The following is a 27,897-nucleotide window of genomic DNA, read 5'->3' on the forward strand; positions in this document are numbered from 1 at the left end:
GTATGGCAACGTTTTACGAAAACTTTCTGCATCATTTTTTTGAAATTTGCAAATTCGGTTTAAATTTGAAAATTTTTTGTTATTTTTAAATATGGGGAAAATTTTTTTGGGATCATGCCTCGAATTCCATTATTGAAAAATAAATTTAATGAATTTATTAAAAAAATTTTTTAAAATTAAAATTTAAAATTAATAAAATTATTAATTTTAGGCAATTTTTTTAAAATTTATTTTTAATTCATTTTTTTTTATTTTTTATTCTGTTAAAATCTCAACTTTGTGTTTACTTAATTTTCATTATAAAATAAAAAAAAAATTGTAAAAATGAAGTGAAAAAAATTGTTTTGAGTTTTTACTCAATATTTAATTTAATTTTTAAATTAAAGGATTAAAGCCTAAATTATTATTTATTTTTTTTTGAATTGTAAAACATTTCTTTTTTTTATATTATCCTTCAATAATTTGAAAATCTTACCTAATTATGTCTTATTTTTTTGTTTTGCTCCAAATAAAGAAGCTCTAAAAAGATAAACAAAAAGTTTGTTTTTGGCCTTGAGAATTTTTCAACCGGAAAATCTGTGACTATGCCAACGATTCTTTTTTAAATTTCTTCCCACAGTTTTACTCTGCAGAAAAAAAAGTTGTTAAAATAATTTTTTACATGCTTTTTTACATGCTTTTTATTAAAATCCAAACAGTAAAAAATTTTGTCTTTTTATAATTATTAATAAAAATTTAAAATTAGAGAAAATTATATTTTAACATGTTTCGATCATTTTATGGTTTAAAATTTCAATAAAAAATTTAAAAAAAATCTCAGTATGAAAAAGTTGCTTAAATTATGAAAAACTCTAAAATTATAAATAAAATTTAAAAAAATAAAAATTAAATTTAAAAAAAAAAACATTTTTATATCTCTTATTTTTAATTTTTTATGTAGTGCAACTGCAAACAAAAGCTTATGACTTTTCCATTCCTTTAACAAAAAATAAAGAGCTGTGCAGCAAAATCTCTTTTTCCAAGAAATACTTTAATGGACAAACAACTTCCTGAAAGAAATATAATAAAAAAATTATGAATGACTCACCAAAAGCCTTTGAAGTTGGCTTCTTTTATTTTTGCGATGAAACCTGTTATCACTGTGCGAAACCGTAAACAACGCGCATCAAAACAAAAACAAACGACGTGTGGTTGTCGCAAGTTTCTCTGTGTGTAATTTGTTGCGATGGCAGCATCTTGTTTACTCGAAATCCTCTCTCTTCCTCGTTTTTTTTTTTTTTGCCCGAAGCAACAACAAAAATCCCGCTGTCTGTAAGCATAATTAGATTGACGAACCACAAAGGTTTTTTCGCAACCATTCTTTGTGTATTTGCGATGTTGCGACGAGAATATGGAGCTGATTATCCATCCTACATGTACTCGCCAAAAATAGATTGTCGCACAAAGTCACGCAATTGATGCGCATTTCAATCAACTTTCATCACATTTTGTGTCCGACAAGCATCCAGTTAGCACGCAAAAAGACTGACGCAAAAATTAATTCATTCAATTAATGCGACAAAAAAGTGTCCATTCACTAAAAAGTGATAGATATCCTTGCAGCAGCTCGAGTTGTGAAAATTGATGTGTGACAAGAGAATAGAAATTTGAATAATTTGCGTGAGCGGCGCATACACAATAACGGAGAACAAGAAAAATAATCAAAAATTTCACTTGAAAAATTAAAAAAAATATTTTTTGTGACATGCTTTTGACCAAAATTATGTGTCCACAAGACAAGCAAAATTTAAATTAGTTTTCAAAACTTAATCTAGACAATTTTTGAATTTCCATCAAATAAAAAGTGTGAAATGATTTGCGACAACAACTCAGTCTTACTCCAGAAGCGAAACTGAACAGTCATAAAAACAGTGAAAAAAATATTTTAATAAAAAAAGGAGTAAAGTAATGAAATTTTTTAATTAATTACATGGTCAAAGGGAAAAATTTTCAATTTCCAAGGAAACCGGAATTAGGATACAAAACTTTTTTCTCATAAAAAAAAAATCAACGCAGAGGAAATTCATTAATAAACTAACAGCAACATGATGGTAAGTACTTTTTATACGGAATCATCGAAAAATGATTTTATTAATTAATCTAGATAATAACTCTATTCATCGTCAAAAAATAAAATTCAATAACTGTCTGTGTGTCGCCCACTAACAACGAGACGAAATAATAATTATCATTCATTTCCAATCACGAGGGAGTTCAAATATCCTTTTGAAATGTGATTACAATCAGACAACCACTTGTTGACGGTGCAAATCAACACATTGCATCTTAATTCTACCGTTCTACACGCAAATTTGTTTTGAATTTCAACGATATCACTTTCGTACTCGAGTAAAGTTCACAGATTTATTTATAAGTACGGGCAATGTGACTTAATCTTTGACGACGGACTTCTAATCAGTAAATTGTTTTTGATGTGTCGTTAGGTGATTTTATTAGTAGTCTAAAATTGATATTTTATAGCGGAGCGCGGTGTTAATTGCTTTATTTTATTATAAACAAAAATTTTTTAACGATGCCTTGTGCTAATTGGGATTTTAAAGCGTGTTTTTGTGTTATAGTCTTGGGACTTTGTACTAAAAAGATTATAATTAATGGCAAATTAATGGGGAAAAAATGTAAAAAAAATTAAAAAAATGAATTAAAATAAATTAAAAAATTATTTTAAATTAAAGGAAAAGTTTAAAATAAAATATTAAAAAAAAATAAAAAATTAATTTGAAAAAATTAATTAAAATTTAATAAAAATTAATCAAATTTTAAAAATTAATTTAAGTTAAATTTTAAATAAATTTAAATTACTTATTATTTTCTTTAAAAAAAATTGAAAAATTATTATTAAAATTAATTAATAAATTTTTTATTAATTTTTTTTTACCTAATTAAAGAAAAATAATTGAAAAAAAAAATAAATTTAAATAAATATTTTTTAATTAAAAAATAAAATTTAATATTAAATTTAAATAATAATTTTCATTTATTTTTTTAAATCATAGAAAAGTAACAAAATAAATTTTAAAACATTATGTGGAAAAACATATTTTAAAGAGTATGGTACATGAAAAAAAATTTAATGCTAAAATCTAGTTCTCTTTATCGCAGAAATTTGATATCAGAAAAAAAATTCCTGATAAAAAAATAAAAATAAACATTTTTTTCACATATTTGATTATTTTTATCTCAAATTTCTATTTTTATTTACACACAGCAATAAATTCAAAGGATATACTTCGAAAAAAAAATCATGGAAATTTTATCCTTTTTTGTGGAAAAAATTGCGCAAAAATACCTTTGTGATTAAAATATTTTTACCGTTTCATAGTTTAATAAAATATTTCATGAAAAGGTACAAAGTGCAGTCCAAAGATTGCGTCTTCATATCAGCATCAAAAATTCAAATGCGACTTGATTGTGCTCGAGAATTTGACCTAATGAACCATATTTGAGAAAAATATAAATGAAATATTTACGTTATGAAGGAAAATTTATTTATTTTATTTATTTTTTTTTTTTTGATACAAAAATTTTTTATATGATTTTTTGGACACAATTTGAAAGCAAATGACACGCAAAATGAGGTAAAATGACGGATTTCTTTTAGAATGGATCATCATCCCCATCTTCTTTCGGAGACATAGGCTCATCAGGAGTATCAGATTCGGGTTGTTCTGAATGGAACACTTAAGAATCTTTTGGTTTTTCTTTTTCAACATGAAATTCCTCAGCCAGGTTTCTCTCTGATCTGGAATTTTTGATAGGATCTTTTTTCGAATTGCCTTGATAGAAAATTGGCATAATAGGATAACCATATTTTTGCTCTGCATCTTTCAATTCTGCTACAATCCTTCCTAGTTGACTCTTAGTAAGAAGAGGAACCCCAATATCTAAAAGATCGTCTTCGAGATCGAGTTGTCTTCGAGTTGATGCATTGGCCCCCCCTGCACGGAGTCGTCCATCATGATTTTCATTATTCTCTTCTTGACTCATGATTTTGGTGGTGTGTCTGTGAAGTGAATATAATGGATGATTTCAAAATGTAGAAATAGATTTATATTTGTATTTCTGTTCTGTTCTGACTGATGGAGAACAAATCTCCACGGTATCGGACCTTCTGCGTACTCGTTACAGCAATTTAAATGGTTTTGTGTGTGAAAACTTAACGATAACCAGCAAAATTAACTAATTTTTACCCACAATTGCGATTTGTGTGTTGCAGAAAAAATATCAGCTGATGATCGATCCTTTATCCCAAGGATGCGTTCGAAATAGTGTGTCCAAAAGCTCGAGCTGTTTGAGGCTCGAGCTTCAAGCTTTTTTTGGCGTCAGGCTCGAGCTTCAAGCTCAAGCCTATTTACAGATATAAAAATTAACCATTTAAATTTTTTTTTTTTTAATTTTTTCATATTTTTAGTCGAAAATAATGAATTGAAATTAAAAATACAAATATTTAAAATTGTTATTGAAAAAAATTTGAGAAATTTTGATAAATTTAACAAAAATTCTTCAAGTATTTAAAAGTAAAACTAAATTATTGTAAAATTTTTGATTTTTGACTAACATAAGATTATCAAAAATAAAATTTAAAAAAAACTTTTATGGAGTTAAATTATTAAAAATCAATTTAAAATTATTTAAAATTTCAGCCAAATATCGTATATTTTTAATATTGCTTAAAATTTTATATTTTTTCATTAAAATCATAAACATTTTTCATTTTATTAATTAACTTTAATATTTAACAAACTATTTGTAGCACAAATTATTAAAATAAATAGGTTTTGAGTTTTTTTTAATAAATTTTCTCTAAAAAATTATTAATTTCCTAAAAAATATTACTTAAAATCTTAGATTTTTGAAGGCTTGAAGCTCGAAAAGCTCGATGATCAGAGGCTCGAGCTTCAAGCCTGATTTCGGGCTCGAGCTTCAAGCAAGCAAGCTCGAACTTTGGACACACTAAGTTCAAAAAATTGGTTGAATATGCAAAAGCAAATTGCACAAAATATTTTATATTATGTTGTTAAAATTTGTTGGGGGATAGAATGAAACGCAAGGTTTTCGATTCTAAACAAATTTATGTTGGGAAAAATTTATTCCATAAAATTCGTAAAATTAGTACAAATTATCTTTAAATTAGAAATACAAAGTTTACCTCAATTTAGAGGAATTAGTTTTTAGCACAAATATAGATTTTTATAACAAAATTTACAATAAAAATAGCGAAAAGATGCGAGTGCGTTCCAAACTTGTCGAAATGCCAGCAATAAAAGAATGAATTAGCAATTCGCGAGAGTTAAGAATTAGCTAATTGACAATTAATTAATTATTTTAAAATTGGCCGTTGCATAATTTTTTAACAATGTTTTTATTATTTTAAAATTATTTTTTAATTATTTTTTTATTTTATTTTATTTAATATTATTATTTCTTTTTTGACATAGGTAAATATTTTTTATTCCGGCTTAAAGAATTTTATTTTTTTCCTGATAACTCATCAATTTTATTCACCCTCTCTCCTGCAAATATTTAAATCGCAAATAATCTTCCAATTAAAAAAAATCACATTCGTTCCATACATGAATTAGAACGTAACTTCTTCTTGATCGTTCTTCAATCCATTGTAATCCACGTGATTCCCATTAAAAAACCATTAAAATATACGTTAACACGATTTCCGCACAAATATGACATAATAATCCCGTCTCCGGTTCCCTATCAACAAAAAAAAAATTCAAATTTTTCACACAAAAAAAAAATTCTCAAGGATTTTTACTGATATACCTGTTTGTCGGTCAAATATTCAAAAATAAAAAAAAAATAAATGATTAACGGAGCTGAGAAGTAAACAAAAACATTAATTTTTTGACCTACTCGACATGGACTTTCCACAAAAATTCGAACATTCCAACAAAGTTGCATGGCTCGAAAAAAAAATTATTTAAAAATAAATCGCGACGAAAGTGATACGGAAACTCGGAGACGGAGACGAAAAAAGAGCAGACAGTTCATCGCGTACCATGACACATGCCGCATTCACGTCGTCGTTGGCTCAGTCACCATCGGAAAGCGTGATCCGCGGCATTTGTTTTGTAAACAACTTAATCATTAACCGCGAGTGAATTAACCGAGTCAAGGAGGATAGAGGAAGATAATTCAACACACAAAACACGAAAAAAAAAGTTATGTTATAGACATTGTGACGCGCGAATCTTATCTGCGCGATTTTTTTTATTACGCGACGTTTATTTATAACACTTTTTTAAAGGGTATTTGACATTAAAGAAGTTCATCGGAGGGTTAATTATGGAATGTCGGTTGGTAACGGAGACCAGATGGGCAAAAAAATCATTAAAAATTTTAATTTCATAGAAAATTATTAAAAAATAATTTTTTTTAATAAAAATTTTTGACCTAAACAATGGAAAATTTTGAAAAAATTGCTTGTCACTGCCCAAAAAATGATATTTAATTACTTTTTTATATAATTATGTTAATGATAATGATGTTCCAGACGCACGCCGATCATTTATAAGTCGCGACAAAGTCTTGATCAAGCTTCTTTCGTATTTGGCAGTCTTTGGCAGTGCACGCGTTTTTAGAATTTTTTACATTTTTCATCAAAATGGTACTTTTTCTCTATAAAAATTACTTTAAAATTTAATTTTCTAACATTTTTTCTCATAATTCTCATTTCAGAAATCCCAAATTTTAATCCTGCTTTGCTTCTGTCTCTTGCAAGTCATTAGCTACCCGCTTCTCGGCGATTCCGACATCAATTTGGAAACGGATTACGATTTAATACCACGAAACGTTGCCAAAAAGGATATTTTTATGTCGCGCGGCTGGGGAGCATCTGGCATGCCTTATTCCGCATATTGGCTCGATAAGCCCACGAGCGTTGTTTCGCGTCACAAAAATCGTCAGCAGCCCACAAAACCGAACGCCATGTATGCCAGCAAGGAACAAGACTCAGAACTGAAAAGTGAAGCGAATAACTTTGAAGCGTTGCGATCTCCAGCGTATGGCGACGATGCCTCGCGAAATAATAAGTTGCGGAAATTGGTGAGCCCACCGAAAAACAAGTACACCGTTCCGCAGTTGTTTATCTCGTATGGATGGGGTCCAATGGGCTAAAAAAAATGAGAGAGATAATTTTTTTTATTTGTGATTTTTTAAAATGTTTCATCTCAGTGCTTGAAATGTTTTATCTTTAATGTATTTATGTGTATCCTAATGACGTAATTTAATCTATAAAAAAATATATAAAAATTTTAAATTAAATGTGTAAGAAAAAAAATAATGATTTTTATTATTTATCTACCGGCAAAAATTATTTGACAAAAGAAATCAAATTTTTTTTATTAATAATAATAATAATTGGCCTATTCTGTTTCTTTTTTTCTTCAATGTATCGCTGCGGGCATTCAACAAATTTCTTTGATTTTTAATGTTTCAGAGAAAGTTCTATTTTTAATTAATTAGCAGGAAAATCTCTTCAAAAATTTCCATAAAATAAAAATTTACCAAAGTAAGATTTATTTTAATTTTTTATTTTTTTGTTATTTTTTCTGATTTTTTTAGTAATTGAGTTTTTAACGATATTTTTGAATTGGTCGCTCAAACACTCATGCCAATGACCCAGCTCACAGAAAAAAATTTTGAAGCGTCGCCTTAAGTTCCAACCTGGTGATGCGTCTTGGGCCTCGTACAAGTGCAATGTGTGACAACGTGAATTTTTCGTCTCTGGGCTGCACAGACCGCCGTATGCTGTGTACTGTGGGGGTTTTTTCAGAATCATGCAACCTGGGCAAGGGGTTTTTCAGTTTTTTGTGACCTGGGATTCCCGTACACGCGCCTACAGAAACGCGTATAACTTTGCGGGCTCATATCTCGTCAAACACTATGCTCACATACGGGTTTCTGTAGCGACCAATCACGTCACAGAATCATCGTACCGTGTATGTGTGTGTGTCATACAGAAACGGTTCATGCGCAAAATGAACAAAAATGAACACGAAATGAATAAAAATGAACGGTGAATTTATTTTCAAATTTCGTCGTTATTTTTTAAATTTTTTTTTTAAATAATATTTTTCCTTTTTAATAAAATTTCTTTTAAAATAACGCTATTTTTTTCTTAAATTTTCTATTAATTTCCTTTAGTTTTTATTTTTTTTTCCTGAGCCTCTTTTGCCCAGATTATCTTTATCAATTTAGCCCAAGTCCGCATTCATGAGATAAAAAATAAAAAAAAAATAAACTTTAAGAGACAAACTTAAAATTATTTACTTACTTTGTTTCGTTGTATTTCTAATCTGATTGTTTTATTGATGAACTGCTATAAAACTAAAAAAAGAATTTTGAATTAAATTTTTGAATTTTATTAAAATATTTGTTATATTTAGTTTTAAATATTTTATTTTTTATTTTAAAGATTTGAAAAAATAAATTAAATAAATTATTTTTAAAATTATTTAAAATAATTAAAAATTAATTAATTAAATTAATAATTAATTTTAAAAAATATTAAAGAAGTTTCTTTCATTTTTTTTTTTAGAATTCTTTTTTGATCGTTCTTATTTTTATTATTTAGTATTTTTAATACTTTTTTTTTAAAGAAATTTGCGGAAAAAAAACATTTCATAAAACTTTTGACTGAAAATCAGTTTTAAAAAATTGATTTAAATTTTAAATATTTTTTGATGAATTATTGAAGCTAAAATTGCAAAAATTACCAATTTTTAGTATTAAAAAAATAATTAAAAAAAATTGAAAACAATTGCACAAAAATTATAAATTTTGTCATGTTTTAAATTAATTTCCTTTAAATTTTCAAACCTTTGTAGATATAAAGCCATTTTAAGAAATTTTAACACTTTTATTTAAAATGAGATATTTATTTAGAATCGAAGAGACAATAATAATTTATTTACGAGATTTGATAACAGCACAATATTACATAATTCAATAAAAAAACAACAATTACAGGAAAATTTAACACAAAAATTTACAAATCCAAAAGAACAGGCTTTGTATCTTTGGCACACTTGAGCATCGAGTGCAAAAGTTTCACAAAACCTGTGTCTTTGGGTTTCTCAAGACCTCGAAGAAGGCGATTTTTCATGACGGCGACGAATTCTCTGTTACTCAATTGTCCATCCACTAAAAAGAAAAAATAATTTTTAATTAAAATAATTTTAAAAAATGTTCAAATTACTCACTGTTATCGTCAAAAATGGTAAAAACCACATCTATCACATGGTCAGATAGCTCTACCATAGCAACGGTTTTCGCGACATGCTTGAGCGTTTGTTGGTCTATGGATGCACCTGCTATGTGATAGAAGGTCAGTGCGGTGTCGACGTCATTGATGTTGTTCAAAAAGTGGAAAAAGTTCAAATAATCGTCCTTGGAAATTCCGGTGCCGTGATCGCGGAAACGTTTTTTGACCTGTCGCAACTTTTTGGCTTTCTTCTTTTGCGGGTAACCGGCAAAGACGAGCAGGAGTTCGGCGAATTCAGCTTCTGAGATGTTTCCGTTTTCGTCGGGGTTTTTGCGACGGAATTCGAGTGAGAGGATTTCGCGTTGGAGTTGCTGTTGGAAATCGAGGAATTTTTCGATGGTGAGTTTTTCATCCATGTTTGGGCCGAAAAAGTATGTCGTGAGAGCGGAGTTGACGCCCTAAAAATAAAATAAAAATTATTTAAAATTAATTTATTCAAAAATTAGGTCGCTTTGAATTTATTGTGTATAAAATTTATTTAAAAAAAATTATTTATCTTGAGAGTTTTTAAATATTTTTTTTTTCATTTCAGATATCTTGAGAGTTTATAATAAAAATAATTTTATTATTAAAATTAATTATTTTAATATTAATTATTTTTAATTTAAAAAAAAATAAAAAAAATAAATAATAAACATTTTTATTTAATTTAAAATAATTGTGACCAAAATTTTAAAAGTAATTTTATTAATTTTGTAATAAAAAATTAATTTGAAATTTAAAAATTTAATAAAATCCAGTTAAAATAAACTACTGGAATATTTTAAAAAAAAAAACAAATTAATTTTAAATTTAATTTTTTTAAATAAAATTTGCTTGAAATCAAAAATTTTTGAAGTAAGAAAATTAAATTTTTTGATGTAATTGAATTTTTTAAATTTTATCTTTTTAAAAAAATTAATTACCTTGAAAGTATTTCCAGTATTGGCGTGATCCCGATGACGTGATCCAATACTCGTCTGTTGCCGAATCAAATCCGCAACTTTTTGGAATTCCTCTGAATCGACATCTCCATCGCCGTTCAAGTCAAACATTTGGAAGGCGATCTCAAAATGACGACGAGATGCTTAAAAAAAATAAACAAAAAAAATTATTTTAAAAAAAAAATTTCTTAGAAAAACAGAAAAATTTCGCATTAAAAATTCAAAACGTATCGAATTATCGATATTTCATTCATAAAACAGAAACAAGGGGAGTATCGTAACAAAGTTGCATGTCTCGAGCCTATTATCGCAGTAGACAGTCACGAAAATTTTCCCACACACCCTTACTTTGTCAATTTAACATTAATTTAATAATAATAAAATCTAAAATCAATTTTGAACTTAAATAATTGAATAAACGAACATTTTTCAGTTTGTTTCTTCCACTATAACGACGATCCAGCTGTGTGTTTTTCCAATCGGGATCAATCAATGTCATGCGGAAAACGGATGAATCATCTTCATTTCGACAGTAAAATAGCATGCCGCCACTCTGAAAATCCCCATAAAACAGCAACCGACCGAGAAAAGTTTTTTTAGTTTGCCGCCATTTCGTGATAAAATTGTAGTAATCGCATTACGAGAAGAGAGTGCGGTGCGACTACAGCTGCTTTTTGTGTACGTTTGATAATAAAATTTAAAGGCATCTCGGAGATTATTGATTTGACATGCGCACGTGTACGCGTGTATTTTACTACAAAATTCCACGAGAAGAGCTGAGGACGGAGGAAAGTCGGTGTGTTGTGGTTGTAACGCAAATCACGTACGTTTGTCACACACGAAATATGTTGTAAAGTCGAGCGGAGACGAGTAGTCGTCATCTCCGTAAAAGATCTCCGGGATGCGGTTGAGGAAGTTGTTACAAAGATTTAATGAATTGACGATAAAGATAACTTTTTTTTCTGGATGCGACGGAAGATGGACATTGGATGAGGTCAAATTTGTAAGGAAATTTGAAAAATTTTGATTTTTTTTTTTAAGAAGATTAGAATTTTGCTTCAGAAAATAATATTTTAAATCGAAAAAATTCAAAAATTTATAATTTTTTCGAATATTTTTAAATTTTTCAAAGCATTTTAATGAAAAATCGTAGAAAATTACGTATGAAAATTTTAATTTTAAACTTTTTGAATCTAAAGTTTATTTTTTAGAGAATTATATTCAAATATATTAAGATAAGAATACTAAAAAAAATTTAAAAGGGCGTCAAAATCGTACTAAAATGACTTTAATTTTCTTAAATACAAAACTTAAATGAAAACTTTTAAAAAATGTTTGGCTTTTGGCTATTTTTATAAAATTTTTAATTTTCAATCCATTTTAAAAATTTTTAAAAATTAATTTGAAAAGTTTTTTCTAGGTTGATTTTTTTTTAAAAATAATTTTTTTTTACTTCTTTCTTTTATTCATTTTTAATATTTTTTTCTAATTCAATTTTTTTTTTGAAATTTGAGTTAAAAGTACAAAACTCAATGAAAATTGTCAATACATAAAATTTCTTTTTAAAATTTTTTTAGAAATTAATTAATAAAGGAAAAAAAAATATTTCAAAATTAATTTGATTTTAAAATAAAAAAATTTTTAAAATAAAAAATAAAAAAAAAAATTAAATAAAATTTTTTTTTTTGAATTTTTATTTTAAAAACATTAAAAATTATTTTTTTTAAAAAAATTATTTTTTAAATTTTATATAAATTTTTATTATTTAGAACCCAATATTCTATTATTATTTTTGAAAAAAATTGTAATTTTATTTTTATTTGATTTTTAATTATTTTTTAAATTTTATGTAAATTTTAAGTAGAATTTTTTTTACTAATATTTCCAGAACCCTTTATTATTATTATTTTTGATAAAAAAAATGTAATTTTATTTAAAAAAAATATTAATTCTGAAATTTTATTATTTCTGAAAATTTTTAACAATTCTAAAACCTTTTTATTTGAACTCTTTAGGTACTTTTGGAAAAGCAGTAAGTGAGATTAAGATTGTCCAAATTAATTAATTAAATAATAAAAATTAAACAAAACATTTTATAAAAAACTTCGAATTCTTTACAAAAAATTACAAACTATGACTTAAACAATTATTAAAAAAAAAAACAAATAAGCATAATCTAATCAAAAAAATATTTTTTTCATATTCATTAATATCATAAGTAATAATCTTATCATTTTGCTACAGCAAAAAAAATACATATCGAATATTTTTTAGTCTTCTATCAAGTCCAATAGGTTTCAGGAGTGTTAAAAATTTTCAGAAATAATTACTTGGACCGTGCTATTTTTATTAAATTGATTTAATTTAATTTTTTTTCTCGTAATTTTTAGTTAATTTAAATTTTATTTAATTTTTATTTAATTTAATAATTTTTAAAGATTTTTTGACCTCACTCAATATCATATATCCAACCAACTTAATATACTTCTACCAAAAATACTTGATCTATAGTCTCATCACGCAAAAATCTCTAAATCACTCATGTCACGATACCGCCGCCGCCGTGCATCGATATGCCATCTTAAGATATTCATTCCGCACACCGCCATAAAAAAACGGCAAAATATTTCAGAAAACAATAAACATACCGAGAAACGGATGGATAATGATTTGTCTCGCATATATCTCCCACATTTATATTCAATTTGCCATTCTTCGTTTTTTTTTCTTCTTCATCTTCTTTTCCTCCACAAAATACGCAAACATGATTTTCCATTTTTTTTTTGCTGCCTCGACCTTAACTAGGATTTGTATTCATATTTTTTGCTCTCAAAGGAAATTGAATGGACAGGACATGTTATTTATCATGCAAAATTGCCACACTGTAATAACATTGTAAAGGAAATGAGAGTTTTTCTTGTGTGTGTTTCTTTTTCGCCATTTCACGTACACACAAACGAAGCACACAAACGTTAGGAAAGTCATTAATTTTGAAAGACATGTGAATATCAATCATATCTAAAAATAGAAACCGGCAACCGGGCGTCTCCATATCCACTTTTGTCTCATTTTTTTCGAGTATTTTCATCATTTTTTCATCGTCGAGTAGCGAAAAAAGTCGTTTTCATGGGAAAAATAGTGATAAGAGTGGATCTTTCTCTTCTTTTGTTCCTTCACGAGTAGTCTCTTTATTATTCTCTTGACTCGCATAAACAAACCACACACACACACGGGCGTACAAATTTTGCACATTTTCCAGCTGACCCTTGATATGAAATGCGATGAGAAGAAGAGTTGCGGAGTAAATGTACAAGAGGCGTCTCATTTCAAGTCCTTTATCACTGTAGAAACGCGTACGCGAGGGGAGAAAAATTCGGGAGAGCGAAATGAGAGCGAGAAAATTTTCACACAAGGATTGTACATATGCGCGCCTTTTCCCTCTTTTCATTCGTATTTTAGCACTGCATTCAACAAGGTGTACTTTTTTCTTGTGCGCGCGATATTTATATTAAATTATATTAAAAACATTTTTTCTTCTTCTTATTTTTTGCGTGTGTAATTTTCTCCCGTGTCGTTTTTTGTATTTTTACGGCAAAATCTCTGCAGCAGCAACAAAAACAAGAAAAAAAAGATAAAGACGCTACGCATCATCAACACAGCAAAAACACTGAAAACTCAGCTTTTATATGTGAAAATTTTTCGGTAGACCTTTTTTGTGTATTATTTTACAAAAACAACAAAAATAAACTTTAAAAAAAATAAATTAAATCGAAAAAAATAAAAAAATTAAAAATAATTAATTAAATTAATAATTCAGTGATTAGACAAAATTCTGTGAGTAAAAAAAAAATTTAAATAATAAAATAAAATAAAATTAAATTAAAAAAAAATAAAAAAAAATTTAAAAAAATCATAGTGTATTAAAATGTGTAACAAAAAAAAAATTAACTAAACTTCCCTCGTTTTCCCAATTTTTTTTTTTTTTTTTTTGCATATAATACCAGATATTGAGCTCGTTAGAACGTTGTGTAAAAATTCCATTGTTAACAAAACAGGATATTATAATTGGAATTGAATGCTACGTTTTTACTCTTATTCATTATTATTTTTATTAGATACAGGCAAAAAACGTGAAAAAAAAGTTTGCATAATTTTTTATGCTTTCAATACATTTTCCGTACCAAACAAACTGGCAAAACACGCAGGAAGAGAAGAAAAACAGACATTCGACCTCTAACCTTTTCCATCATTATTTGCCTCTTAACTTTCCATTCTTGCCTCTTTTTTTTCTTTTTATATAACTTTTTGTGTACGTTTACGATAACGATAGCTCTTTTTACTCCACTCCACTCCAATATTTCGTATTGCCAGTAGAAATGCCAGCGATAACAATAAACACTGTTTGTTTTAATTAAAAAAAAATTTATTTATTTAGAAAATGTAACGTACGAAGGGAAATTGTTTTAAAATGAACTCGCCAGTTAAGTAGTGAGTTAAAAAAAAAAGGACAAAAAAATGCCTGACCCGAATTTTATAAAAACAAAAAAAAATGTTTTACTGATAAAAATCAGTAAATTATGGATGTGTTATAAAAAACACATCAGATCCGCCCAAGTTGTTTTGTGTCTATTTTTAAAATTTTTTTTTATTGGTTTGTTATGTAAATTGGGTTCAGTAGATTTTCAGTAATTTTTTTTAAAGGAAAAATTCATAAATAAAATAATTAAATATTTATTTTCTTCGAAAAAAATGAATATAATTTCAAATAAAATAAAATTAAATTTGAATTAATTAATAAATTCAGTTTTGAAATTATTCTTTACGAAAAAAATTTTAAAAAAATATTTAAAATAAATTTAATGTTTTTTTTAAATAAATAAATAACTGAAGTTTCAAAAAAAAAAATAATATAAAAAATTAAAAAGATAAATAAAATAAATTTTTTTAAAGCATTTTTCATTAAATTAAATTTAAAAAAATTATTTAAATGTAAAAAAAAGTAATAAATTAAATTATTTTTTTTTATTTAATTTAAATAAAATTTCTAAATAAATTCAAATTAAAAAAAAATAATTAATCATATTAAGTAAACAATAAAAAAATAAATTAGAATTTAAATTTTCTTTTTTTTATTAAATTTAATTTAATTATTATTTAATTTTGAATTAAATTATTTAAAATAATTAATATAAAGTTAAATTAAATTAAAAATGCTTTTTTATCTGAATAAATAAAAATTTTAAAGTTTTCATTAAAATATTGAGTAAATAATGTTTTATAATGAAAAAAATAAATTTCCATTATAAAAATAAAAAAAAAAATAATTAAATTAGAATTAATTAAAATAAATTCCCAAACAAATTGAATTTTCAAAGCTTTTTTCATAATAAAAATAAATAAATAAATGATGATGATGAATACTAAGCGAGGCACATACGCACAGAACGCCACACAGAACGGAGTAGAATAAAAGTCGGCATAATTGAGGCGCCTTATTTATAAATGCGATATTACTACAATGTCTATTCCATCCCTATTTATACACATTTTGTGTACTATTTGCGTTCAATATGCTACAATAGCAGCAAAAAAAGGCACCGAACAAAAGTGTAGTGAAATATTACTACCGCCAGCCGCCTCATTCTCCATTATTTTATTATTATAAATTTAATATGAACATTTATGTGTGTGTGCGCCAGCGACGTACGAAATTCTGATTAGTTTATCTGTATACTTGCACGGAAAATGCATAAATGCAAAAATAATAAAAATAGGACAAACAATCATTAATACCAGTGACGAGGACGACATTTTATCACAAAGCACAAACTGATAAGGAATTGTACTTTTTTTTATGTGTCACTTCACGTCACGGAATTTTCCATCGTGTGACGGTATTTGCTCAAGAAATGCGACACGACGAAAACGACGATGGAAATTTAATCGCTAAAACAAACAATTAAAGACGTTCTATTATTCAATAAAGTTTCTCCTTCATCGTCGTCGACGTACAAAAACTACTCGAAGCAGGAAAGATGAGAATAAAGTACTAAAAGGAATCGATCGGTTTCGGTTTTTCTAACGTTCAAGTAGAGTTACGTAAAAAAAAATTGTAGTTTTGTTATCAGTTTAGTACCTAGTGTTAAAATAATTGCGAGCAAACACATCGCACCCTCAAAGTGAAACGTTGTTGGCAGGATGGTGTTAAAAAAATTTTTCAACGAACAAACATTGGAAAAAAAAAGTATAAAAAATTTAACAACAAATGTTGCGTGTTTAATAAATTAAACCGAAAATCTAATGAAGAAAGTGACATTTTAATGTTTTGAATAATAATACAATGAAAATTAGGTGAAAGTTTATATCGAGGGTTAAAATTCTCTTTAGTGAATTTATTTGAAAATGAGAAAAAAAAATAATAAAAATCATAAAAAAATATTATGAAATAAAAATAAACAAGTTTAAAAAAGAAATTTAAAAAAAAAATAATATTAAAAATCAAAAAATAAAATAAATAAATTAATATAAAAATTAAATTAAATTAAAAATTAGAAAAAATTTCTAAAAAATTAGAAAAATATAAAGAATTTAAATTAAAAAATAATTATTTAGGCGAATAAATTTAATATTTTCGTTTTTTGTCCCATGAGGATTTTCTCGAGGGGGGGGGGAAATAAAAAAATAAATAAATTTGAATTTTTTGTTTGTAGACGTTAAACGTTGATTCTTAACATTTATTTAATTTTAGTTTATATTATTTTAAAATTTGAACTTAAAAGTAAAGAAAAATCAACAAAATCTCCCAAAGTAAAAATTTTTGAAAAAAAATAATTTTGGTCACGTGACTTCCAAAAAATTGTTTTTCAAAATTTTACTATAAAATGGTTTAATGAAGTGAATTTCTTTGGTTTTTTGTATGATTTTACAGTAAAAGTTATTTTTCATGATTTTTCAATACAAACATTCAAAAAAATGTCAAAAATATTTGTATTTTGTATTTAATTTTTATTTTTCCCCCTGAATTTTTTCGACAAAATCCGAAAAAAAATGGATATATTAAATTTATTCGCCTTAATTAATAAAAAATATTTTTTTAAATAAATTTTTAATATTTTTTTCCTTTTTTTCTTCACAGAAAAATAATTTTACTTCTTTACATGTCAAAGAAACGAAAAATTTTTGAAATAAATTTTAATTCAGCTTTTGAAATACTTGAACTATTTTTCAATGTTGTGAAAATTTTTACGGAATTCAATTTAATAAAAAATAAATGTTTTTGAATAAATTTTTACAAAAGTTTAATTAAATGAAATTAAAATTAAATTTATTTTAAATTAATTTAATTTAAATTTAAAATTAAATGAAATTGATAATCTTTGACCATAAAAGCTCAAAAACGAAACCTTTTAATATTAAAAAAAAAAAAAAATTTACCACTTAAAAAATATAATTTTAAATAAACTTTTAAAATAAAAAATTCGTCAAATTATTTTTTTTTTAAATTTTTTTAATTAATTTTTAATTATTTTTTTTTAAATCAAATTTAATTATTGAAAGTAAAAAATTTTTCCAAATAATTTTTTTTATAAAATAATTTTTAAAGGAAAATTGTTATTTTTTAAAAAAAATAATAAAAAATTAAGTTTAAAATTTTTTCCGGAGTAATTTTCCGTAAAACATGAAAAATTTATCATAACACACGAAAATTTAACAAAAACTTCCTTGATAGGCAACAAAATTAAACGTCATCCTAAATAGAAACAAATAAATTAGGTCTCTAGATAATTGACGGACACAAAGGTTGCATCACAAAACTTTTTTCATTCTATTTTCTAATTTTCTAAAATTATTTCATGTCAAGACGACACCAAACGTGTTTGATGACACACAGACAAGACATTAATTTTTTTTGTATGTTTATCAAATTTAAATTCAATTTTTTTCTTTTTTTCCCTACAGAACACCCCACCTTTACCTAAACAACATAAAAAAGTGATTTTTTTTTCGTCAAAACAAAAACTATGATTACACAAGAACAAGTTGTAGTGAAAACGCGTAGCAAAGAAGGAAACAAAGAAGAATTATTCACAAGTGAACATCATCGAGCGTCAACTCTTGACACTTGTTTATCATCGCAGCGCAGCACTTTCCTACCACGAATGCTCTAGAAGTGCGAAAAAGTTTGAAGAAAATAGTGGAAAAAAAACACATAAACACTCTAAAAATGAAAGTCAAACTAAAGAAATGGTTTATTTCAACGTCAAAACGTCGTCTTTACATGTTACTCAAAGTGTTTATCATAATTGTGATGTTTGGCATTTATGTTGCCATTCTCATGAAGGAGTCCATGTCGGTGATTGAACAAACGAAAAATCAGCAACATCAACAGTTGAAGGTGAGTTTTCGTTAAAAATTAGGAGAAAAAAATATTTTTTGAGTGAAAAGCGGAAAATATTTCACTGACAGTAATCTTCAAAAGGAAAAAAATTAAACGAAAATCGATTTTAATAGCGAATATTGAACGATAGACGTTAATGGATTATGTCAAGTGTCCTCGATGATTTCTTTTATTTTCCAATTTCTTTATCGGACACGTTCATTTTCGCCCCGGAGACGTAATTTGGGACAGTTTTTGTCAAAAACGATTATTTTTTTGGCAGAAAAATGTCAAATCCGACTTTTGGATCAATTGAAAGACGTCCTTCTGTTATAAATATCGCCACAAAAGTCTCTCGAGAGCTCTTGATATCATAAATCCGCATTGCATGGCGTTCTATTTTTACGGCACTTTACGAAAGTCGCACACAAAAGCGAATTTCTCGAGAGATTCATTAACTTTAATTATGATTTTAATGGTATTATATCTCTTTTTCCGTCCCCCCCTCCCCACACCCCCTTCAATTGTCATAAATTTTCGTATTTTATCACACACACGTCCGTTTTTTTTTACGCAGCAGCAGCAACACAATGGCCCAACGAGTAACAATGATAATAAAAATTCACACAATTATGATGTAAAAACGGGAAATAATAAAATTATTGTGCCAAAGAAGCATCATCGACATCACAGCAGCAACAACAAAAAACAACATTCAGCGAGTGAAACGAAGGTCGTGGTTCCCGTGGCAGCGGCTTCTTCTACTCTCAATCCGATTTACGAGTATTCGGAGGAGCTGAATGCGGCAGCGGAACAGGATTTTAACGAGAGACGACAAACGCTGCAAGAGGCTTGCGTCAAATGGAAGTTGGTGGACAAGTACCCCGTGAATTCGTGGGAATTCTTTATTTCGCCGGGACATGGCTTGGCGTGGTGCAATATTTTCAAGGCGGCAAGCAGTGCGTGGATGTATTATTTTAATATTTTGGGTGAGTTTTCATTGATTTCTGTATAAAAAAAATTATTTAAAAAATTTATAATTAAAAAAAAAAAATTATTTTAATTAAAATTTTAATTAAATTTAACTTCAATTAATTAAAAAATTAAATAAAAATAAAAGAAAAATTATTTAGATAAATTTTAATTCAAAGAAATTATTTTCATAAATTTTATTAAATTAAACTATATTAAAAAATATATATTTAAATAATATTTAATTTAAGCAAAAACTTTAAATAATTTTTAAATCTAAACAAAAATAAGAATTTAAAAAAAATAAATAAAAAATAATTAAAATAAATAAAAATAAAAAATATAAAGTAAAATAATTATTAAAAATTAATTAAAAATATTTTTAAAACATTAAAATTAGAAGAAAAAATATTTTTAAAAAAAATTATTTAAATTAAAGTATAATTTAAAAAAAAAATTATTTTTTTAAAAGAAAATTTATTTAAATTATCAATTTAAAAACTATTTAAAAAAAATACTTAAAGTAATTTTAAATCGAAGATTTTTTTTAAATATTTTAATTTAAAATTTATTTTTTTTTAAATAAAAGAAAAAATTAAATAAATTTCAATTTTATGAATTTTAAACTGAAAATATATTTTTTAAATAATTTTTAAAATAAAATAAAATTATTTTATTAATTTTTACTTTTTTTTTCAGGTGGCTACAATTTACAATATTTGCAAAGAACGAAGGCATCGCCAATCGAATTGGCTCGAAAACGTTTCCCCCGACCCAGTCAGCCCGAACTTATCGAAGCTCTATCGTCGTCGGTGTCATTTCTGATCGTCCGGGAACCTTTCGAGCGCTTATTATCGGCGTACCGAAACAAGTTGGAGGGTTGTCGCAACAAGTATTATAAGCTGTTAGGTGAACAAATAGTTAGAAAATTTCGTAGAGATAAAAATAACAAACCAATTAACAATAAAAAAGCCCACAAATTATCCAAGGTAAATTTTAAAAAATATTTTTTTAATGAAAAATTTTAAAAATTAATTTTTTCGCAGCACTCTGGACCAACATTTAAAGAATTTCTACAATTTTTGGTACACCATTACAAGACAGGAGGACGCTTCGATGAACATTGGAGCCCAATTTATACCTTTTGTACACCGTGTAGCATTAATTTAACATTGATTGCCAAAACAGAAACATTTCAACGTGATACTGAATATATTATAAGACAAGCGGGGCTCGAGAGTCTGCTACTTGATAAGATGCCAAAGAAATCCGTCAAAGTTAAGACGATTGCGAATCGGGCTACGAATGGCGATACGAAGAGTCTGATACCAAAGTACGTTAATTTCCTTAATTTTTTCTTTAATTTTTTTAATTAAATAATTTTTTTTAGATACTTTGCCCAAATCGATGAAAACCTACTTCGTGAAATTTTGGAAATTTACGAGCCGGATTTCGAATTATTTGGCTACAACAGCACGAAATATTTTGATTTGGTGCAGTCGCAAGCCGAACTAAATGTCTTTGTGGACACAAATCAACACTTAATGGTGGAAAATTCAACAGTGAAATGAGTGAGAGGGAACTTGCATCGCAACAAAATGGTGAGAAAAAAAGAACGAGTTCTGAATTAACAAAAATTATAGAAAAAAAATCTAACGGAAAAAAATTAGTGAAGAAATATTTTTTATAAATTTACACTATACTGTAATAAAACACAAAAAATGGAATACTTTAGACGAAAAAAGGCACGAACCTTGAAAAAACAAAAAAAAACTTAGTTAGCACCAAATATCTCGAGTACCTCTACCCTGATGATCTTTAACAAAAAAATATTCCTATTAAATAATTAAATGTAAATAAAAAAAACTCCTGATAAAAAAATCTTCTTAAAAAAATTAACAAATATTAACAAAAGTCTGTACCAAAATAAGTCCGTTACAAAAAAAAAAATGAATAGCTAGTGATTAATATTAATAAAATTTATTTAAAAAAAATATTAAAATAAAATAATCAACCAATAAAAAATAAAAGATAATCTTAGAAAAAAATTTCCTTCTCTAAAAATATTTATATAAAAAAGTTGTTGAAAAAAAATTAAAGAGAAAAAATTTCCTGTTCCTATCACTCTATCAATCTCTTAAAAAAATTTAAAAAAATAAAAAATTAATTATTTAAATTCAGTTCCATTTTCTACACAGCTTAACAACATATTCACAAACAAATAATCACGAGCTTAATAAAAACTTTTGATTCCTAATCTTGTTCTCCTCTTAAATCTCACAAAAAATGACGTTAAAATTTAAATTTTTCTCAAATAAAAACCACCGAGCTATTAAAAAGAAATTAATTTAAATTTAATCGTCATTTAAAATTATTTTTAATAATAATATTAAAAATATTTTGCTAAATATTTCCTTTTTTTCTATAAAATATTGAAACACACGCCTTCTCATAATAATTATCATTAAAATTAGCGCACATATTTCTAAAAACAAATAAATTTTAGCATTTTTCGGTATCCTTATAAAATTAACGTACTTCTTTAAAATTAAAATAAATAAATGTTGATAATAAAATTAAAATAAAATAATAAAAAAAAATAAAAAAGGTAAAACCTTTTTGGGAAAAAATATTTAAAAAATTAGGAAAACAAATATTTGTCGTTTATAAATATTAAAAAAAAAAAATAAATATTAACTTCTGCGATATTATTAATAATAAATATAAATATATAAATTATAAAAAAAATCTATTAAATGTAAAAAATTATACAAAATATTCTATGTATTGAAGGTAAAATAAAATTGTTCAATTTACAGACTGAAAAATTAAAAATTTTAGACAAAAAAAACACAAAAACAAAATGATGAGTAAAATTTATTTACTTGATGACTTCGGAACTTTACTTTTAAATTATTATTAATTATTGTATACTTAAATGACAAAAAATAAAATAATAATAAATAAATAAATGAAAAATTATGTGACCTATAAAAAGTTGTTTTCTTCATTTTATAATTGAAAATTAATATTATTATTTTTATTATTTTAATTTAAATATAAAAAATAAAATTTAAACTTAATTTTCTTATATTTTTTATAATTGAAATTAAAAAAAAATTAATTTTAAGCTTTAAAATTTTAAATGAATTAACTTAATGAATTTTATTGAATTTATTTAAAATTAAATAAATTAAAATATATTTCCGTAATAAAATTTTAAATAATAAAAAAAAGTTTCAAAAATACCTAAGCACCTAAATATTTCAAATTAAATTAATTATATTTTTTAAAAATTATTTGAATTTTTAATTAAATAAATTTGGAATATTTTTTACATATATAGTTGCTTCACTTATTTTTTTTTAATATATATTTTTTTAAATATTTTTTAATATATTTTTTTCATCCAAGCCTTTAAAAGAACTTATGATTAAATTAATAAAATCTTAAAAATCACAAATTTATTTAAATAGTTGTAGGTAAAGGTAGGTAAAGAAAAAAAAATTATATAAATTATTAAAAAATTTAATTTAAAATTGTGAAAAAATTTATATATAAATTTAATAAATTATAAGATTTAAAATTTTTAAAATTTAAAATTTTTAATTAATTTTATTTTATTACGATTTTCACACAAAAGATTTACTTCAAAAATTAATAAAAATCAATAAAATTCATTTCAAGTATTTTTTTTTTATAAATTTTAAATATTTTTTGCTAAAAACTCACAAAAAGCCTTTCATAAACCTTCATTCACTCATTTTTTTTATTCAAATTACTTCAAAATCACACAAAATATTTTTTTTTACAATTTTCACACAAAATAATTTCATTAAAAAAATAAAAAAAAAATTGTACTTACTTGACAAAACGGTCAACAAGAAGATATAATCCGAAAAGGAAATCAATCCATAAGATCCGAGTTTGTAAAAAATGCTTCCTTCATCTAAATTCAAATCCAATCGTGACGAAATATTCTGCGAATCGCCAATTAAAAAAAATCATTAGTCCCATTTCTCCATAAATTTTTAACGAAAAAAGAAAATCTACAACTAAATGCAACCATAGAGCAATAAAAGAGAATTATAGAGAGATAGAGGTGAGAAAAAATTAGTAAATGACAAAAAAAGGACACAAATATTTATGAGGCAACACACACATTTTTTTTCTTAGACAATTTTGGCATGCCGGAATTTTATTTTTTAATGCAGACAAAAAAAAAAGTTTCACATCCACAATATTTGACAAAAATCACCTTTTTTAAGGAGTTATGTGAACTAAAATATTTAAAAGTTGTTGCTTTATTTATAAAAAAAAAAATTCTGTGTGTGACAGCAAAAAAACGAGGAAGAATTTAAAATTTTAAGAGACAGGCAACAAGTGGTCTGATGCCATAAAATACGGAACATAATGTGCTATAATCAGGCAGATAATTGTATTGTAATTAGATTGAATTTAAAAAACGTTTGTTGTTAGGTTTGTACAGTGATGTGCAGTGGAAAAAAGCACACAGATACCGGAAATACGATGATCCTGTCTACTGAATGTGCATTTGAAAAGAGTGTATGAGCATTTATAATGAGATGAACATTTAACCCGGGTACTAACCGAGTGTTTTTGTGTGAGCGGAAAAACTTCTTCCTTCGACTATTTTTTTGATGAATTTACCGAAAAAATAAAATCTCAGCAGAGAAGCAGACGGAGAAAAATTTTTAAATCGAACGAGGCACGATTTTATCAACGTCTCTGCCTTGGTGCAAAAATCTTGGTCAGCTGCCAAAAAAAATCCAGTTTGTTGTTTTTTTCACAAACAGCAGGATTTTTTATTCAGCAACGAAAAAACGTATGAATGAATGAAATATTTGAAAAATATTTTTTTTTTTCGTTGATTTAATTAAATCCAATTTTCTATATTGAGAGGTGAGCTTTTTTTTACCGTAATGACGCAGACAGTGTATGACGAATATTTTTTGGGAGGTGATGATGATGGTGACACAAAAAAATATAATTATCGACACAAAATTAGTGGAAATGGCCGCCTTTAATGATGATGACGAGTTTTATTAAAAGAAAATTTTTTTTTTAATGAAGTGCTTTTTTTAGTAAATGAATGAAAAAAGGAGAAATTTTTCATTTTAAAAAGAGATAAAAGTTCAAAAGTGCTTGAAATCTGTTTGAAACGCATTTTCCTCTCGTGAAAAGTGAAAAAAAAAAATGAAGAAAAGACTACTTCTTACTACATTTTTCATGAAAACAGCTAGCGGCTTTAAAAAAGAGATAAAAAAGAAAAATATTTTTTTTTATCAGAAAATGCGTTTTTTTTCTGATGACAAAATTACTAAGATGATTTTTTTTTTTGTATGAAACCAGCTTAAAAAATTTTTTTTAATTTAATTTTTTTAATGATGAAAAGCTATTTTTTTTTTTTTTTTTTTGATGAAATTTTGGTTATTTACGCACACTCACAAACATTGAGAATTTTTAAAAATGAAAAAAAGTGTTAAAAAATATTTGAAAAAGTTGGAAAAAAGTGAGTTAAATACCTCTCCACACTTCAGAGGTTAACAGAGCAAATTGACACAACATTTATAAGCATTGAGTGGGAGTCGTTCGTGTTTTAGTTTGATTTTTATTATTTTTTCGGGCAGTTTTTTTTTATTTAATATTTTTATCGTTCACAGTGAAAGAGAGACACATATGAAAAAGAAATACGTGGAAAAAAAGAAAAATTATAGCGTTAGTTAGGTAAATATTCTCAGTTCTTTTTTTTTGTTCAGTAAAGTCAGGATACCAAACTAAATAGGTAGGAGGATATCTAAAAGCAACTACTTGAACAGAAAAATATTTAAAAATTATTTTTTTTTCAACAAAAGGAAAATATTTGGAAAATTTCTTACCTTTGGATCGTATTTGCGGTATTGATCGAGACCGAGTCCTGTAAAAAAAAGGAAAAAATAATTAATTTAATTTTTTTAAATTTAAATTTAAAAAAAAAAATTTAATTAATTAAAATTTAAATTAATTAATTAATTTTTTTTATTTAATTTTAATTAAATTATTAATTTTATAATTTTAATTATTTTTTTTTCAAGGATTTTCGTGAAGATCTATTTTGGAAAATATTTGAGGGGTCTTTAAATTACCTTCTGGTTGCTTCATTCCTATTAAGTTCCCAAAAATTAAGGCATGAAAGGACAATTTTCAATAAAAAATATTAATTTTAGGTCATTTAATCAATTTTTTTAATGGTCACCTGGAGTCAAAGCAGTTAAAAAGTCCGAGGGAGTCATAAAAATTTCGCGTTCACCATGCGGATGAGGAACTTCGATGGTAGCGAAGTAACGAAAAACCTTATCTGGTGTCGAATATTGACGAATACGGTTTTCATATTCAATTATCTAGAGAAATTTATTTAAATTTTAATTTAAATTTTTACAAATTACAAAAATGTGAACATAAAATTTTATAAATTAACAAAAGAAGCAAACTTAGAAGGTGTTGGACGAAAAAATTAAAGATTATTTAAAATTTAAATTAAAGTTTAGAATAAGTTTCGAAAATGAAGTTCAATAATTTTTGTTTAAAATTTTCAAATATTTAAAAAAAATAAATTAAAAATTATTTTAAAATAAAAAATTAAATATAAAATTAAGTACAATATTTTAAAAATAATAATTTTCTAAAATTATTTTTTAAAGAAATTAATATTAAATAAAATTAAAATAAAAATTTTAAGATTTAAAAAAATAATTTTAAAATAATAAAAATAATTAAGGTATATTATAAGAAAAAGACAAATAAAAAAAAACTTTTTTATTGTTTAAAAAAATAAATTTAAAAATAATTTGGATAAAATAAATCTTATTGAAAATTATTTTTTTTTAATTTGTCAAAATATTATTTAAAGAAAAAGTGAAGAAATTTCTATGAAAAATCGTTAAATGATCAAAATTATCGAACTCCATTAACTTCAAATCAAAAGAAAAATAAAAAAATTACCATCAGGCTGTTTCCATCCCGGAGTAATTGCCCTCAAAAAGTCATCCTTAAGTAAAAAGTGCGATAAAAATCAATCAAAATTCATGCAAACTAATAAAAAAACAGAAAAAAAATCATACCGGAGTCATAAAAACTTCTGAATAATCGCCATAAACAATTTTGACAGTGGCAAAATATCTAAAAATTTTATCTGGTGTCGCGTAATTTCTTAATCTGTTTTCGTATTCAATGATCTAACAATAAAAAATAGAGAAAAACGTGCAATAAAAATAAAAATTTCAAAAAAAAATTAATTTAAACTGAATTTATTAAAATTATTTACTACAAACTCGAAAAAAGAGAGAAAAGAAGCCCAATTCACTCAGTTACCTTTCGATCGCGGAAACCAACTTTTTCTTTTTTGCTCTTTTTCTTTGTTTGTCCTTCCTCGTCGACATCACTTTCTTCTTCTTCTGCGACTTCAGTGTTCGTTTCATTGTGCGCCACGTCGCTCTTTACCCCGGAATCGGCATCTACTTTCGGAAATTTTTCTTTGAACCATGCGCCGACCCTAAAATTTAAAATGAAAAATTAAATTTTCGATTTTATTTTACTTTTTTTTGTGAAAATCTCACATTTTCCAGTCTGTCAAGGCAGCAATCATGGCAAAAACTAAAAATCCAAGATGCACCGTCGAGTGGACCGACACATTTTGTGGCTTATGTCCGAAATTTTTATGGCCACGATTTTGTTGATGTTGAAAATTTTCGTATTTTACGAGATTTTGTTCCTTTTTATCTTTGGTTTTTGCAGCTGAGAGCGTTGACAAAGCGAATTTCTGCTGAATTGCGACTGAGTTGACTTGCGAACGGGCAATTCGTGGAAGCAAAGCGCCACAAAACCGTAAAGTTGACATCGTTTTGTCTGAAAAAAAGAGAAAAATATGTTAATAAAGCGATCGATAAGTGTGTTCGAGATGCATCTGGGATTTAAAAAGGAGGTCAACGATGAAAAATCGATAGTCACGAGAGAAAATTTGGGATTTTTCACCTTTGACACATGCAATAAACAATCTCAAAACATCCGAAAAAGGTTTTTGATTTTAGACAATTATTGCGTCTTGAGAGTAAATCTTTCTGTAACTCACCTAATGGTAGATTTTAGTGTTTTTGAGTAGTTTTGTTGCTAGTTTTGGGAGTTAAGTAGTAATTTACATCATTCACTTTTGAATTTCTTCGGAAAATTCAATTGATTTTTACTAAAATTTCAATTTCTCGATGTTTTTTTAAGAAATATTGAATTAGCTT

General features: G+C 25.6%; 3 protein-coding genes and 1 long non-coding RNA gene across 6 annotated transcripts; 2 read left to right on the forward strand and 2 right to left on the reverse strand.

Annotated features, from left to right (window-relative positions):
• The first annotated feature begins 1,519 nt into the window (after positions 1 to 1,519).
• On the forward strand, positions 1,520 to 7,412 carry LOC134831539 (uncharacterized). Of its 2 annotated transcripts, none has more exons than XM_063845288.1 (2): positions 1,520 to 2,090; positions 6,751 to 7,410. In XM_063845288.1, the coding sequence occupies exons 1-2, from the start codon at positions 2,085 to 2,087 to the stop codon at positions 7,186 to 7,188; spliced, it is 444 nt and encodes a 147-aa protein (XP_063701358.1). In that variant the 5' UTR covers positions 1,520 to 2,084; the 3' UTR covers positions 7,189 to 7,410. The 2 variants fall into 2 exon arrangements, with proteins under 2 accessions (XP_063701358.1, XP_063701360.1); XM_063845290.1 differs by lacking the exon at positions 1,520 to 2,090 and adding an exon at positions 6,218 to 6,679 and having other exon boundaries at positions 6,751 to 7,412.
• On the reverse strand, positions 5,454 to 6,218 carry LOC134831540 (uncharacterized). The gene is made up of 3 exons (XR_010162003.1): positions 5,926 to 6,218; positions 5,631 to 5,766; positions 5,454 to 5,570 (listed from the first exon to the last, which is right to left on the reverse strand). It is a non-coding gene; the product is annotated as an uncharacterized LOC134831540 (long non-coding RNA).
• Positions 7,413 to 8,967: 1,555 nt separating the features above from the next.
• LOC134830754 (calcium uptake protein 1 homolog, mitochondrial) lies at positions 8,968 to 27,889 on the reverse strand. 2 transcript variants are annotated; one of them, XM_063844325.1, is made up of 10 exons: positions 27,738 to 27,889; positions 27,226 to 27,514; positions 26,981 to 27,161; positions 25,866 to 26,010; positions 25,756 to 25,773; positions 25,510 to 25,547; positions 23,475 to 23,589; positions 10,243 to 10,403; positions 9,276 to 9,735; positions 8,968 to 9,216 (listed from the first exon to the last, which is right to left on the reverse strand). In XM_063844325.1, the coding sequence occupies exons 2-10, from the start codon at positions 27,504 to 27,506 to the stop codon at positions 9,062 to 9,064; spliced, it is 1,554 nt and encodes a 517-aa protein (XP_063700395.1). In that variant the 5' UTR covers positions 27,507 to 27,514; positions 27,738 to 27,889; the 3' UTR covers positions 8,968 to 9,061. The 2 variants fall into 2 exon arrangements, with proteins under 2 accessions (XP_063700395.1, XP_063700396.1); XM_063844326.1 differs by lacking the exons at positions 25,756 to 25,773; positions 25,866 to 26,010 and adding exons at positions 26,612 to 26,657; positions 26,731 to 26,844.
• Positions 18,485 to 21,197, forward strand: LOC134832272 (carbohydrate sulfotransferase 11). Its single transcript, XM_063846257.1, has 5 exons — positions 18,485 to 18,655; positions 19,215 to 19,626; positions 20,309 to 20,598; positions 20,656 to 20,942; positions 21,000 to 21,197. Exons 1-5 carry the CDS (start codon positions 18,485 to 18,487, stop codon positions 21,178 to 21,180), a joined length of 1,341 nt encoding a protein of 446 aa, XP_063702327.1. The 3' UTR covers positions 21,181 to 21,197.
• Positions 27,890 to 27,897: the final 8 nt, after the last annotated feature.

The sequence above is a fragment of the Culicoides brevitarsis genome, chromosome 2 (assembly GCF_036172545.1).
Source record: "Culicoides brevitarsis isolate CSIRO-B50_1 chromosome 2, AGI_CSIRO_Cbre_v1, whole genome shotgun sequence".
NCBI classification, from domain to species: Eukaryota; Metazoa; Arthropoda; class Insecta; order Diptera; family Ceratopogonidae; genus Culicoides; species Culicoides brevitarsis.

Bases quoted from the DNA above. Each gene is read 5' to 3' on its own strand.
- LOC134832272 (XM_063846257.1), top strand. From the start codon at position 18,485: ATGAAAGTCAAACTAAAGAAATGGTTTATTTCAACGTCAAAACGTCGT. The intron at 19,627-20,308 runs GTGAGTTTTCAT...TTTTTTTTTCAG, and splicing joins GTATTATTTTAATATTTTGG to GTGGCTACAATTTACAATAT. The intron at 20,599-20,655 runs GTAAATTTTAAA...ATTTTTTCGCAG, and splicing joins AAGCCCACAAATTATCCAAG to CACTCTGGACCAACATTTAA.
- LOC134830754 (XM_063844325.1), bottom strand. From the start codon at position 27,506: ATGTCAACTTTACGGTTTTGTGGCGCTTTGCTTCCACGAATTGCCCGT. The intron at 26,011-26,980 runs GTAACTGAGTGA...AAATTTCTCTAG, and splicing joins TTGGTTTCCGCGATCGAAAG to ATAATTGAATATGAAAACCG. The intron at 23,590-25,509 runs GTAAGAAATTTT...GGCGATTCGCAG, and splicing joins ACCGCAAATACGATCCAAAG to AATATTTCGTCACGATTGGA.